At 49.4% G+C, this 13,469-nt stretch overlaps 1 protein-coding gene across 1 annotated transcript in view; it reads left to right on the top strand.

Moving 5' to 3' along the window:
* Positions 1–276: 276 nt before the first annotated feature.
* LOC147639889 (FtsJ-like methyltransferase family protein) overlaps positions 277–13,469 on the top strand; it is a 79,968-nt gene continuing 66,775 nt past the window's right edge. The window contains exon 1 of the mRNA XM_086775048.1: positions 277–831. Coding sequence (XP_086631174.1) covers positions 352–831 — 480 coding nt within the window. The 5' untranslated portion in view covers positions 277–351. The remainder of the gene's footprint in view (positions 832–13,469) is intronic.

The following is a 13,469-nucleotide window of genomic DNA, read 5'->3' on the forward strand; positions in this document are numbered from 1 at the left end:
AACTCGGGTGGATCATGGCTTAAATTTATAAGGGCCCTTGGACTAGCCAATCTGCCCCACTTGTGGGTGAGTACGAGAGCGAGAGAGAGCATGGAGAGAGGGCAGACGGGTGCGCCTGAGAGAGAGGGGGAGAGACGGTGGCTGTAGAGAGAGAAGAGAGAGAAGAGAAGCTTTTGACCTTCCCTTGATTAATTAATCAGGCCCGATAATTAATAGATGTATAGACTGAATATATTTTATTGTATATAGATCTCTGAATACAACGACATTTTGGTGCCCTATTTTGAGGTGCCCGATTATTTATTAAAAGGCCAAACCGTTGTGAGTAGCCTGAGAGTTCGAGCAGGAACAATGGGGAAGAGCAAGACGACTGGCAAGCACCGGCTGGATCGCTTCTACCATCTCGCCAAGGAGCAGGGCTACCGGTCGCGGGCGGCCTTTAAGCTGGTGCAGCTGGACTCCAAGTACCGCTTTCTGTCTTCTTCCCGCGCGCTGCTGGACCTGTGCGCGGCCCCGGGCGGATGGATGCAGGTGGCCTATAAGCACATGCCCGTGGGAAGCCTCATCGCGGGCGTGGACCTGGTGCCCATCCGCCCCATCCGAGGGGCTCTCACCCTCCAGGAGGACATCACCACCCCCAAATGCAAGGCCGCCGTCCGCAAGCTTCTCAAGGAGCGTGGCCACACCATGTTCGATGTCATCCTGCACGATGGTTCCCCCAACGTTGGGGGCGCCTGGTCTAAAGAGGCCACCTCTCAGGCCGCCCTTGTGCTAGACTCTCTCAAGCTTGCCACAGAGTTCCTGGCCCCTAAAGGCACCTTTGTCACCAAGGTCAGTGCCTCTTTACCTTTCACACCTTCAAAGGTTGCCATTCTTAATGTGCATTTTTGAGACTTTGGTTTGAGGGGCATTTTTGTATGGTGAGCAATTTGTACAGGGTAGTCCCAAAACAGGAGAGGCCATGCATGATGTATGAAAAATGAGTCAAGAAAGAGGCCAAAATGGCCTATGAGATTGAAATGGTATGGAGTGTGTACAATTTGTAAAAAATCAAAGATGCATTTGGCATCCAGTACAGCCATCATGAGTCATGACAAAACATGAACAGCACGGATCTTTTAAGAAGATGTCAACCTTAATGTACGAACGGCAGCTGCAAGTCCTTTTTTTTTGGGGTAAAACTTTTTAAAGGGCATAAATGATAGAGAAAAGTGTCATGAATAAGGGAAACTAGAGAGGGTAGCTTAACCTTTACCAAGCGTATTTGAAGAGCCCATGAGAGTCAATACCAAGGACCATGACGAGATTCGTAGTGCTCACCGTAGCTCCATGAAGAACACCTCCAAGCCCAAGGCTAGATCATCACCGAGCGTGCCGTTTGGCATCCCATACAACCAGATATCACCATCCAATTGTTAGGAGTTGCTAGCATAAGGCTTGACGGTTCTTAGCAAAAGAAGGTTAGAGTTTGTCTTGGTGGTTCTTCTTGTGTTCTCTTTGTGAAGCTAATGCAATCAACTCACTCATGTAGATCTTACACTACTCATTAAAGAATCGTCTTAATTGTAAGCCTTGAAAGGCTAGATGTCTAAGTCCTTGTGAGGTTCCTCACCTATGGTACACGTGGACAGCCTGTAGGAGTCATACAGTAGGTGCTGGAGACATCAGATGTGTGCGTAGTAGACAGTTGGGCAGGCTCCTCGGCAAGGCAGCTGCCACATGGCATTCGGCCAGAGGACAGCCAGTCAGCCAAGGCCGTACAGCTTGTGGGCAGTCCTCTGAACAGGCCAATGGTATATCAGCAGGCTAACCTGCTCCTGTTGGTGCTATATATGTGCATATTGGAAAATTGCCATTGTCATCTGCAAACTCCAGCGAGTAGAGCCTACAGAGCGTCTCTCTGCGGCAGCAGAGGCTGGTCAAGGAGATTCATGGATGTCTGGACTGAGAACTGTTGGAATATATCATCTCCAGAGGCTCTACATGTACCATTTCATGCTTGTACTGGTCATTTTCATGAGGCCCTGCATTGGCATATTTAACAGATATTATTTAGGATTTTTCTACCATTTTTAACACTTTTTATAGCATTTTTATGCTACATGACAGCTGTCGGCTTGCTATAGCTGGCCAACCAGCTCAAAGGAGGGATATATAAGGGTCCAACTCCACACCCTATCAGAATATGCAGCGGAGATGATGACCAAATCTGGGAACACAAGAGCAAAAACGCAGGCAGAAAAAAACAGCACAAAAAGAGAGAGATGTAGGCGTGTAACTCTGCTCTGATATACACAAGAAGATCCCGAACATGATACAATCAGTGGTATGGGTGTGGGGGCCTATTTATATGCCCCCACAAGTGCAGTCGGCCTGCTGAAAAAAGGGCTCCACGACTGCATATGCAGTCGGCCAGCAGCATGCACCCAGTCGGCCAGCTCTGAGGAGTCCACGACTGATCAAATACAGTCGGCCAGCTCCAATACACATCAGATGTAGTCGGCCAGCATATAGATCCTCCTGCCAACTCAGGGATGCATCCCAAGCCACAGAAAAATGGGAAAAAATGGGGGAAAAATACGGAGAGTGGGGAAAAATGGGAAAACACCTCATAAGGGCGGGCACACCCACAACAAAGGCCCTGGTGTATAAAACTGGACAGGAGATGACTTTTAACACCCCCTCTCAGCTCCTGGCTGTGTGACCAACCACTGGGAGCTGGGGTGCCGCCTGAGCAAATCCTGAGAGCGACTTCGTGAAGAGGTCCACCGTACTGTCCTCCGTCGAACAGAACTCCAGCAAGATGTCATCAGCAACAATCTGTTCACGAACAAAGTGCCTCTGGATGACCATGGGTTCCTCCAGTGGAAGCCCAAACCTGCAATGTAACCTCCTCCTGCTCCGTAAAACTGCTCCTGGGGCATAAGTAGATCTCCTCGTGTCCGGATCTCCTCCCCAAACCGAGTCACTCCAACCGTGGAGTCGGACTCCATCCAACAATCCCCCTCCTGTGTACAAGAGTCCATGATCCTTCGCATGCCGCAGAAACCACAGGAAACGCAATCCTGCCTCACAAAGAGACATTTGCAACCAAGAGCTCAACCGCCTCATCAGGAAGCTCCCGTCCAATCCGGTGTCCATCAACCAGATCAATGAACCATACAGCTTCTGAGTCACCGAGACATCACACTGCTCACAAGGATCAACACCTGTTACGGTGCACAAACAAGTCCTGGAAGCCTGATGAAACCTGTCAACCACCCCCTCTGAATCCAGAACCACAAAGCCTGGAGAAACCACCTCCTTCTGCAAGTAATCACCTGTCACCTGCCTGGCTTTCCGAAAGGTCCCCGTGGAAAGAACATCCTCAACTACTGGAAGTTCTATGTCTCGAACACTACGAGACATCAGAGCATAAGTGACCTGTTCAGCTTCCTCTGACTCACGAGCACAAGAACTACCAACCTCAGTACTGGAAAGTTCCTGCCAACTGCTGCCATCTACTGGCAAGCTATCCACCATCTGGTCCCGGAAAGCCCGCACCTGCAGCGTATCCACACCTGAGTAGCTATTACCATACTGCCACTCATCACAATCTTGAGGACCTGGGAGAGAGAGTGCTGAAAGCCTGTAGACTCCATTCTCCACTCCACCTTCCCAAACCACTTGGCCTGTTACTTTGTCCCGGAGAGCAACAAAATGCTCATCAAACTCCACCCGTACGCCAGTCTTGCAAATCTGATGCACTGACAACAGATGAAAAACTAGTGCCGGAACATACAACACCTGGGAGGAATGCTTCCCCCCTCTGCCATCGGGAACTATCTCTATCCTGTCCTCACTGTGAACTGGGATAGTGGACGTATCCCCAGTAAGAATCTGACCAGAACACCTGCAGAGATCCTGTAAACCGGAACGGGAAGGAGTCATGTGCCTGGAAGCACCACTATCGAGAATCCACTCCCGAGTATCCGCTGCGGAGAGTCCTCCAATCTCCTCCCTGCCTGAAGAAAATAAAGCAACGGTGTCCATCACCTCCAGGTGCACAAAAGCCGGAGTCTTCATGATTGCTGAGGAGTCTTCACCCTTCTTGGTCTTCCGCTTGGGACACTGCCTCCAGTAGTGGCCTTTCTCGCCACAATCATTACAGGTCCTCTCTGCCTTTAGTTTCTCGTGGTCAGCGTCGGACATCTTCTCAGAAGACTTCTCCGATGAAGCCTTCCCCTTGCCCGAGTTACGGCCTTTCGACCGTTGGCCAGTAAAGGCCTCCGAACCTCCGCCCTGAGGAGGGTTCGTGAATCGTTCCTCCTGGTCCAAGACCATTGGCACAAGCTCCTCCCAAGTAATGGTGCTGAGCCTGCCACTGGTAATCAACGACGAGTAGAATGCTGAGTACGAAGAGGGCAAATGTGACAGCAACGTTATGGCCATGTCCTCTGATGATATCTCCTTCCCAGCCTGGAGAACTTCCTGCTGAAGAGCCTGCAGCTTGTTAATATGCTCCCGCATTGTCGACGACTTTGCAGGGCTCATAACCCGCATCTGTACTTCCAAGGAAATCCTCTTCATGGGCGATACCCTGTTGTAAAGTGAGGCCAAATGCTGCCATATACCTGTGGCCAGCGTCATGTGCTTGACATGATTGATTACCTGCGGTGTGCAGTTGAGGAAAATAAACGAACGGACCCTGGCGTTGACGCGATCCCACATCTGCGTCTGGGCCTCCCGGTCCTTTCGGGTTGACGGTAACTCCCCTTCCTCTACTTCCGGCCGTGGAACACCAACAACGACGAAATCGGCGAGATCGTAGGACTCTAGAACGGATTCCATCATCACCTTCCATATGCCGTAGTTGCTCCCGTCCAACTGACGGTCCACCGGGAACGTGGGGAGTGTCGGGATCTTCACATGTCTCTCGGCCATCTCAAACAGATCTGCCATAGCGGGGATGTACTCTGAAAAGGGTGGGTGGGTGGGAACAAAGAAGAACTGATACCTGCAAGTGGCTGTCCAGCAAATCAGCCCGCCTTCCTCTTGCTTCTCCTCTTCCCGAACAGTCCAAAACAGTCCACCAATCAGCCACAAAACAGCCCCCTCTTGCTCACACAAATCCCAAGACCTATCTAGAGCCTAGGCTCTGATACCATGTCAGAATATGCAGCGGAGATGATGACCAAATCTGGGAACACAAGAGCAAAAACGCAGGCAGAAAAAAACAGCACAAAAAGAGAGAGATGTAGGCGTGTAACTCTGCTCTGATATACACAAGAAGATCCCGAATATGATACAATCAGTGGTATGGGGGTGGGGGCCTATTTATATGCCCCCACAAGTGCAGTCGGCCTGCTGAAAAAAGGGCTCCACGACTGCATATGCAGTCGGCCAGCAGCATGCACCCAGTCGGCCAGCTCTGAGGAGTCCACGACTGATCAAATACAGTCGGCCAGCTCCAATACACATATCAGATGTAGTCGGCCAGCATATAGATCCTCCTGCCAACTCAGGGATGCATCCCAAGACACAGAAAAATGGGAAAAAATGGGGGAAAAATACGGAGAGTGGGGAAAAATGGGAAAACACCTCATAAGGGCGGGCACACCCACAACAAAGGCCCTAGTGTATAAAACTGGACAGGAGATGACTTCTAACACACCCTTCCCCTCATATTCTATCTCATTCTTGCATATTTGCTGGAGGTCATTGGCTGTAGCAACAGTCTCTTATGCTTTTGTAAGCACCTATGGGCTTCCCTCGTGCTCATTTTTCAGCAATAATCAACTGTTCACAGCCTTCTACAGATTGTGGTTTGGGCCTACAACCTGTATTTGCTCTTTCTTTCATGGTATAAGAGCCAAACGCTGATCTACAGGCAAGAAACTACTGATTGGAGTAGAGGCTTCATCAATTTGTTGTGTTTTCTGCATCTGTACTGTTGGATTGCTGCGTTTTTGTTGTTGGAGGCTGAAGCTCTCTTCTAGGTGTTGAGGACAGGTTCTTGAGAGATTTGCTTTCTCTATTGCTCTTTTCCCACCCTCCCTCCCTTTCTTCTTTCTCTCCTCTTGCTGTGCATAGCTTGAGAGGAGACTATTTGCTGTTTTTTTTTACAGCCCTCTTGCTTCAGAGAAGGTTTCTTGTCAGAGGACATGGCTTAAAGAGATTTCTCTAATGCTGCTCCTTCTCCAGATGATACTCCAGCACCATCATAGCCTGGATCCCTTGCTCCCGCTCCACAAGTGGTTCCTCTTCCTAATCTTTCTTCTCTGAGTTTATCTCATCCAAGTCTTGCTCCGAGCCCTACCCATATACCATCCTACAAACCTCCCCAAGTCAGTGAGTCCATGAAGCTTACAGCAACCAACTATCAAACATGGTCTTTCTACACTCAGTTATTGCTGGAAGGAGCCGGTGTGGATGGCTATCTCCACACCTCACTTGGTGGACCTTGCTTTGAGAAGCATATTGGATGCTCGGGCTCGTCTTATCATCATCCATTGCATGACTCCATCTATACAGGCACAACTTGTCTCTACCTAGAGTAATGCTCATCAGATGTGGATGGAGATCCAGAGGAGGTATGGGAGAGTTTCAACAGTGAAGATTGCCAAATTGGAGTCAGATCTGGAGACGCTTACAATCAATCAGTCAGATAACTTGATTGAGAAGATTTGAGAGTTCACCCATATCAAGCTGCAGCTTGAGGAGTACGGGAGCACCATCAACAATCCCATCCATAAACTTCTTGGTAAATTGCTTGCTTCCTTTGATTCTTTTAGGGATAATATTTATTTATGTGATCCTCTCCCCCCTTTTGAGGCCAAAGAAACATTACCAACACCGGTGACAGGAAGTGAGGAGTTGTTGCCGATACAAACTGAAGAAGAGAGAGTCTGGTAGTCCTCCAAGATATGGGCTTGATTGGTCATGTGGGTAGAAGCACCACTATCACTAACCCATTCCACTGCTTAAGGTGTGTCACTGACCTCTTCTGGAGAAGTCATTTCTGTGATCACGAGGAGTGAATCTTGTGAAGAAGTGGATGAATCTCGGACTGCCATGTATGCAACTTTGGCAGATCCCTCCTTTGAAACTTTGTCCTTACCCTTATCTTTGGTGTTGTCCTTGTCTGATGCTTTAAAAGCATCCTGGGCTTTATACTTGGCTTTGGTTGCTCGAGAGTTATCATGATGAGCAAAGCAGCGAGCCTTAGTATGACCTGTCTTGCCACAATAATCACTTTCAGTGTTTTTGTCCTTGAACTCCTTTGAATCTTGTTTACCCTTGCCTTTGTTTTTGTTTTTGTTGTTGTTGTTGTTCCCTTTTCTGCCTTCGCCTTTGCCCTTGTCAGAGGCAACAAAAGCAAACTCCGACTTGCCTTTTCCGCGAAGCATGCACTTGTCGTGGAGATAACTCACGATTTGTTCCTCTGCCACTTTACATGATGTTTTACATGTACCACGGATTTCCAAAAATCTATTTTCAGTGTACAAAGCTTCTCAGAAGGGACTTGGTGTGTACTTTGATGATGAGGTCATTGAAGTGATCGACAAGAAGACTCTCTCGGTTGTTGTCAATGGGGTCCATGATGGAGGTCTCTACAAGATCACCAACTTTTCTTCCCAGATCCCTCACATTGCCTCACATATTTATCAGCTTTTCTCCCCCTTGATGGCTTTGGTTTTTGAGGCAGATACTTCTCTGTGGCATTCAGGCTTCGGTCATGTTCCCTCTTGCTGCCTTATAGAAGTTCTATTCTCAGCAAGTTGTCAGCGGACTACCTCAGCTCAGGTCTCTTTTACACAGCTGCTCATCTTGCATGATGGACAAGCATCATCGAGATGCATTTCCAAAGGAGGCCACTCATCGAGCAATCCGAAGACTAGAGCTTATACATGGAGATCTTGCTGGACCCATGGAGGTTGAGTCTCTTGGAGGGGCTTGATATTTTTTTCTTCTTGTGGATGATTTCACTCGCAAAGCATGGGTATGTTTTCAGGCTCACAGGTTAGATGCTTTTGCTAGTTTCAGGACTTGGATCGTGATGGTGGAAAATCAATCTAGGGATACAGTTTCATTTCTTCAGACTGATAATAGTAGCGAGTTTGTACCGTTTGATGACTTCCTTGCGTCGAAGGGCATTCACTCGATTCCTTACACTCCTCAGCAGAATGGAGTTGTGGAATGGAAGAACCGGACCGTAAAAGAGATGGCTCATTCTTTGTTGCATCATGCGGGTCTCCCTCTTGCTTTCTGGGGTGAAGCTGTGGCTACCTCAGTTTATCTCATTAACCGCCGCTCTCTCACAAAAGCGATTGAGGGGATGACTTCGGAGGAGGCTTGTACAGGACACAAGCCTTTTGTTTCTCATCTACGTAATTTCAGTTGTGTTGCTTATGTGCATGTCCCAAATCAGAAGAGGACCACACTTGCACCGAAGTCAAAGATGATGATCTTCACAGGCTACAATCTGAGATCCAAAGGGTACCGCTTTTGGGATCCGGAGGTTGATGACATCATCATTTCTCGTGATGCTCAGTTTGATGAGAGCTTGTTCGGCATCGACTCCTCTCCACTTGATGCATCTTTCGACTTTATGGATGATCCATTCTCGGCCGATGTTAGTGATCTTATACCTCTTCCACGTCTAGCTCCTCCTCCTCCCCCTCCTACTGCAACTCTGGTGCCAGCTGCTACTTTACAGCCACCCATTCTTGTTGCACCAGCTTCTGCAGCTCCTAGTTCCTCTACGAGTCTTGCTTTGACTTTGGGATTACACCCACGAGTGCTTACTTCATCACCTCTCCGAGTAGCATCGGGCGAGTCCTCTACTGCGGTTGGATCTTCTTCTTCACGCTTTGAGAGGAAGGTTGGCCTACCTCGGTGGGTTCAACAACTCTTTAGAGATTTTGGTCTCACTGATGCACAACTCCATAACCAGATCTCTACCACCACCCCTAGACCTCGCCGTGCATCTTGGACTTCCTCATCTCAACACAGTGAACTATGCTCTCATGTGTTCTCTCCAAGAGATCCATGAGCCCGAGAGTCCAAAGGAGGCTCTTTCACAGCCGCAATGGCAGCAAGCCATGGAAGTAGAGATGTCCTCTATTCCTTGGTGCCACGGCCTTTACATCGTCGTGTGATTGGTGTGAAGTGGATTTTCAAAGTCAAGTTTCATGCAGATGGTACTTTGGACAAGTACAAAGCCAGCCTTGTTGCTTGAGGATATGCTCAGAAGGCAGGTGAAGACTTTGATGAGACATTTGTTCCTATAGCCATGTATACCACCATTAGGATTGTTTTGGCTCTAGCTGCACACTTCATATGGCCCATGTTCTAAATGGATGTCAAATCCGCTTTCCTGAATGGAGATTTGGAGGAGGAAGTTTAGGTTGAGTAGCCTCCTGGTTTTGTGATTTAGGGATAGGACACCCATGTGTATCTTTTGAAGAAGGCTCTTTATGGTCTCAAACAGGCACCCCGTGCGTGGTACTAGAAATTGATGTCTTCTTGTTATCTCTTATTGTTACGACCCCGTGTTTTTTTTCCCTCTGGACAACAAGCAGGTCGGCACGGGCACGGGCACGGGCACGGGATGGACAGTGTGGACAGGCATCAGTTTGGATGTGAAAAGGAAACTCATAAGTGTGGCCAGCCCAAATGTGAAAGGGGAAGTGGCTAAAACAACCAGCTCCCCAGGTCATTTCTCCCAAGGTCTACTTTTGGACAATAACTAGCTAAGAATTAGTGTACTTGGACAAATCTCTAACATAGCATAAGTGTTAACCATGTTGGAAGTGGCTAAAACAGTCACCTCAATAGCCTTACTAGTGCATTAGGAGGTGCTAAACCATGTTGGAAATGGCTAAAACAACCACCTCAACAACCTTACTAGTGTTGGCTAGCCGCCGTTAGGAGTTGCCACATGTGCACAAGTGCGAGAAAGCTATCTCTGCTATTAGCTTCCCCTCCCCCTTAAAGCCATGCCTCAAGGAGAGTGAAGATATGGGGTACCCTTTCATGGTACCCCTACCATATGACCTCCCCGTTCACATGGCTTTTCTTGCATGTGGGATGATAACTTAAGGGCTATCCAAGCCGACCCACAACAAAAGAGATTTTTAAGTTTATAAGGTTTAATAACCTTTGATGCTTAAAATATTATTATTATTTTGAGCATGCGTTTTTAACCTTTGCTTTTGGCGTTTTTGAGAAAAAGCGCATCGCCTCTTTATAAGGTGAAGGGTGGCGAGTAGGAGTACGACGCAGGCGCATCCCCTAGAGCACTGCTGCGCCTACGTTTGGAAGGCCAGGGGGGTGCTGCTGCTGGGCGCTGCTCCGCATGGGCGGGTGCTGCTGCTGCTGCTGCGGCTGCCGCCGGGTGCTGGTAGGGTGCTACTGTGCATGGTCTACAGGCAGGTGCTGCTGCGCCAGGCATGTGCTGTTGTGCATGGGCTTCAGGCAAGTGCTGCTGCGCGTAGGCTACAACCGGGTATGGCTACGCATACAGACTGCATCCAGTCGGGCAGCTAGGCAGGTGTCCAGGTGGCTGAGCATGGGCTACTGCCAGTAAAAGCGACCAGGCGACTACATCTATGGGCTACTGTTAGTCGGGCAGCCAGGCAGGTTTCAGGTAGAGGCTGCACGTGTGGAAGACCAAGTGGCTGCGCATATGGGTAGTAGCTACTAGCAATAGGAGCCAGGCGGATGCAGGTAGGCTGCATGTGTGGAAGTAGCCAGCAGAGACATCTCAAGGCGACTGTTGGATTGGACAGCACGACTCTATCTGTGAGGATTATGTTTTTTTTTTTTTTCCGAGAAAAGATCCTTTCATTAGTTATAAAAAAACAAAAAACTCTCCTGCTCATAAGAAGGCAGAGCAGAGATCCAATCAAGGCAGCTAGGGAGACTCTCCCTAGGTGCAAAAAGGTACAAATATCAGTACAAATAACTAAGAGCTATATCATACAATAGGAGGGGAAAAAAGCCAAACAGGTGGCTTGTAATGCCAGCGGGGGGTACCCTCGTGTAGTGTATAGAAGGGGCCGCTGCGCCAAGTGGTGTGGAAGGCCTGGCGCCGCAAGATTGCCGCATCCGAGTCGCCCCGGATGCGGTCATATGTCCTCGCAGGGTGTGGATCAGCTCCTGCCAAATCCCCCGAACAGTCTCTGCTGGTGGCTCCAGTCTCCCCTCAAAGGCCCTGAAACACCGAGCTCTACAGGTGAACTAGATGGTGAGGCTGCTGAGGAGCTCCCATCGTAGATCCCTCTCCTGTGTCCAGTCGGCGGACGAGAAATCCGGTGAAGGAACAAGGCAAGGCTGGCCCCTAATGAATCTGATGGCCTGGCTGTCCTGCTCCGTCTCGTATCCCAGAGCAGGCCTTGACGAAGTCGACCAAGCAGCGGCACCCCATGTATACATGTCCTCTGGAGAGAGGGGGGCCAAAATGCGCAGCATCCTCAGCCAAATCTGTTGCGCCTGTGGACAGTCCCATAGGCAGTGTCTCTGTGTCTCCAATGGGTGGCCGCATCGGACGCAGGCCGCCGGAAGACCACTGTTGACAAGCCAGGTGCCAACTGCAGAGCCCCTGTGGGCAACCAGCCACTGGAAAGTCGAGATCCTGCGTGCCTGTCGACTAGCCCAGAGCCTGGCCCAAAAATCCTCCAGGAACTCCTGTGAGAGTCCCTGTAGCCAATTACTGAATGATGGGAGTTATTATAAGCAAATTCCACGAGTGGCAAATAATCTTCCCATGATGCCAACAAGATTGAATATAATGTCGAATCATGTCTTTCAAAATCTGATTGACTCTTTCAGTCTGTCCATCTGTTTGAGGATGATAGGCTGAACTGAATAACAAATTCGTACCAAGAGATTTGAACAAAGACGTCCAAAAATGTCCAGTGAACTTTGGATCTCTGTCAGAGATGATGGTCTTCGGCAAACCATGCAATTTGAAGACATGTTGCACGAACAATGACGCCACATCTAGGGCTGAAGCAGCTTTCTTGCAGGGAATGAAATGCGCCATTTTGGAAAATCGATCAACCATAACAAGAATCTGAGCATTGCCTTTGGATGAACGAGGCAAAGTGGTTGTCACGTGCATCCCGCACTTGGATGCCACGTAGACATTTCTGTACATAAGGTGCAGGACCTGGGATGGTGAACTGGTCCCATGTGAGCCCAGTCCGGGACAAGTCAGCCAGGGATCCATCTCAGTCGTCCGAGGTCAGGTGTGCATTGTCCTGCACATGAGTCCAAGGTCAGGTGTGCACTGTCCTGCACATGAAGCAGTGCCAGTCCGCGCTGTGAGTCTCCCTCTGGAATGATGTCAGATGTGCTGTGTATCTGGTTTGCAACTGGATGCCAGGCCTCTGTAGGCATGTAGGTTTGCATGTAGAGATGGGGCCAGCCCATAGGGCTACCCCAGTGCGAAGATTTGCACTTGCACTCTTAGTGTGGGCATGGGGGAGGTGTAGAACCACCCCCAAGGGGCCAGGAGGGCCCCAGCTTTGCCCACCAGCCAAGGCATGGGCTGGAAGGGCTGTCGGCCAGCCCTAGGGCTGCTGGACAGGCAGCCGACAGGGTTTGAAACCCTACCCAGCAGGTCAGGCCAGGTGTAGGGGCAGTCCCACACCTCTGCGCAGCATGGCCAGCAGCCAGGAGCTGTCCCAGAAAGCATGCGCAGGCTGGACAGTATTTAATAAAGTGTGAAATCACTTTATTGGAAAATACCCAGTCGTGGAGCTTTCTGAAGCTGGCCGACTGGATGCAAGAGGGAGTATAAATACTCCAGCCCATAATCCATGAATCCATCTCATAATTCACCAAGTGCATCAAGCATTCAAGGGCCAGGACAGCCAAGAGATTGCTAACGCAAAGGGGTGAAGGACTGAAGGTCAAGGGCTGGTTTTCCAGCCAAGAAAAGGTCAAGTACTTTGTATTTGTTTTCAGATTTACATCATTCTAATAAAGCAAATACACCATCCGTGGTGGGGGCCCTACAGAGGCTAATTGGGACCCAATACTGTGTCCTCTCCATCTCCCTCTTCTCTCTCTATTTTTCTGCACATCGTCTTTCAGTTTTGTGCGTTAATTCCGTCGCGAAAAGAGTGCTGATTTCTGAGTTTTGAAGTACCGATCCTTCTCCGAAGCTTCCGCATATTACAGTGGTATCAGAGCTCACTTCAAGGACAAAGATTCAGCAAAGAAAACCAGAAATTTTTTTCGCTCGTGTGGTTGGTTTTTAGGCGCCGGTGGACTACCCCTTTCGGAGTGACTCCTGTCCCTCGAAGGACGGTTGGTTTTTAGCCTCCGGAAGCCTCCGGAAGTCTCCCACACAGATAGTGGATGGTCAGATTGCGTTCCGGAAAGGAATTGCATTTTCCCGCTATGGCGAGTTTTGGCGACGAGAGAGAACCAGAACCATGGGACCAGAGTGCACCAGGCAGCCCAGCTAGGGCACCCGG

The sequence above is a fragment of the Cibotium barometz genome, chromosome 3, assembly GCF_041138505.1.
Source record: "Cibotium barometz isolate CiBa-2024 chromosome 3, ASM4113850v1, whole genome shotgun sequence".
Classification (NCBI taxonomy): domain Eukaryota; kingdom Viridiplantae; phylum Streptophyta; class Polypodiopsida; order Cyatheales; family Cibotiaceae; genus Cibotium; species Cibotium barometz.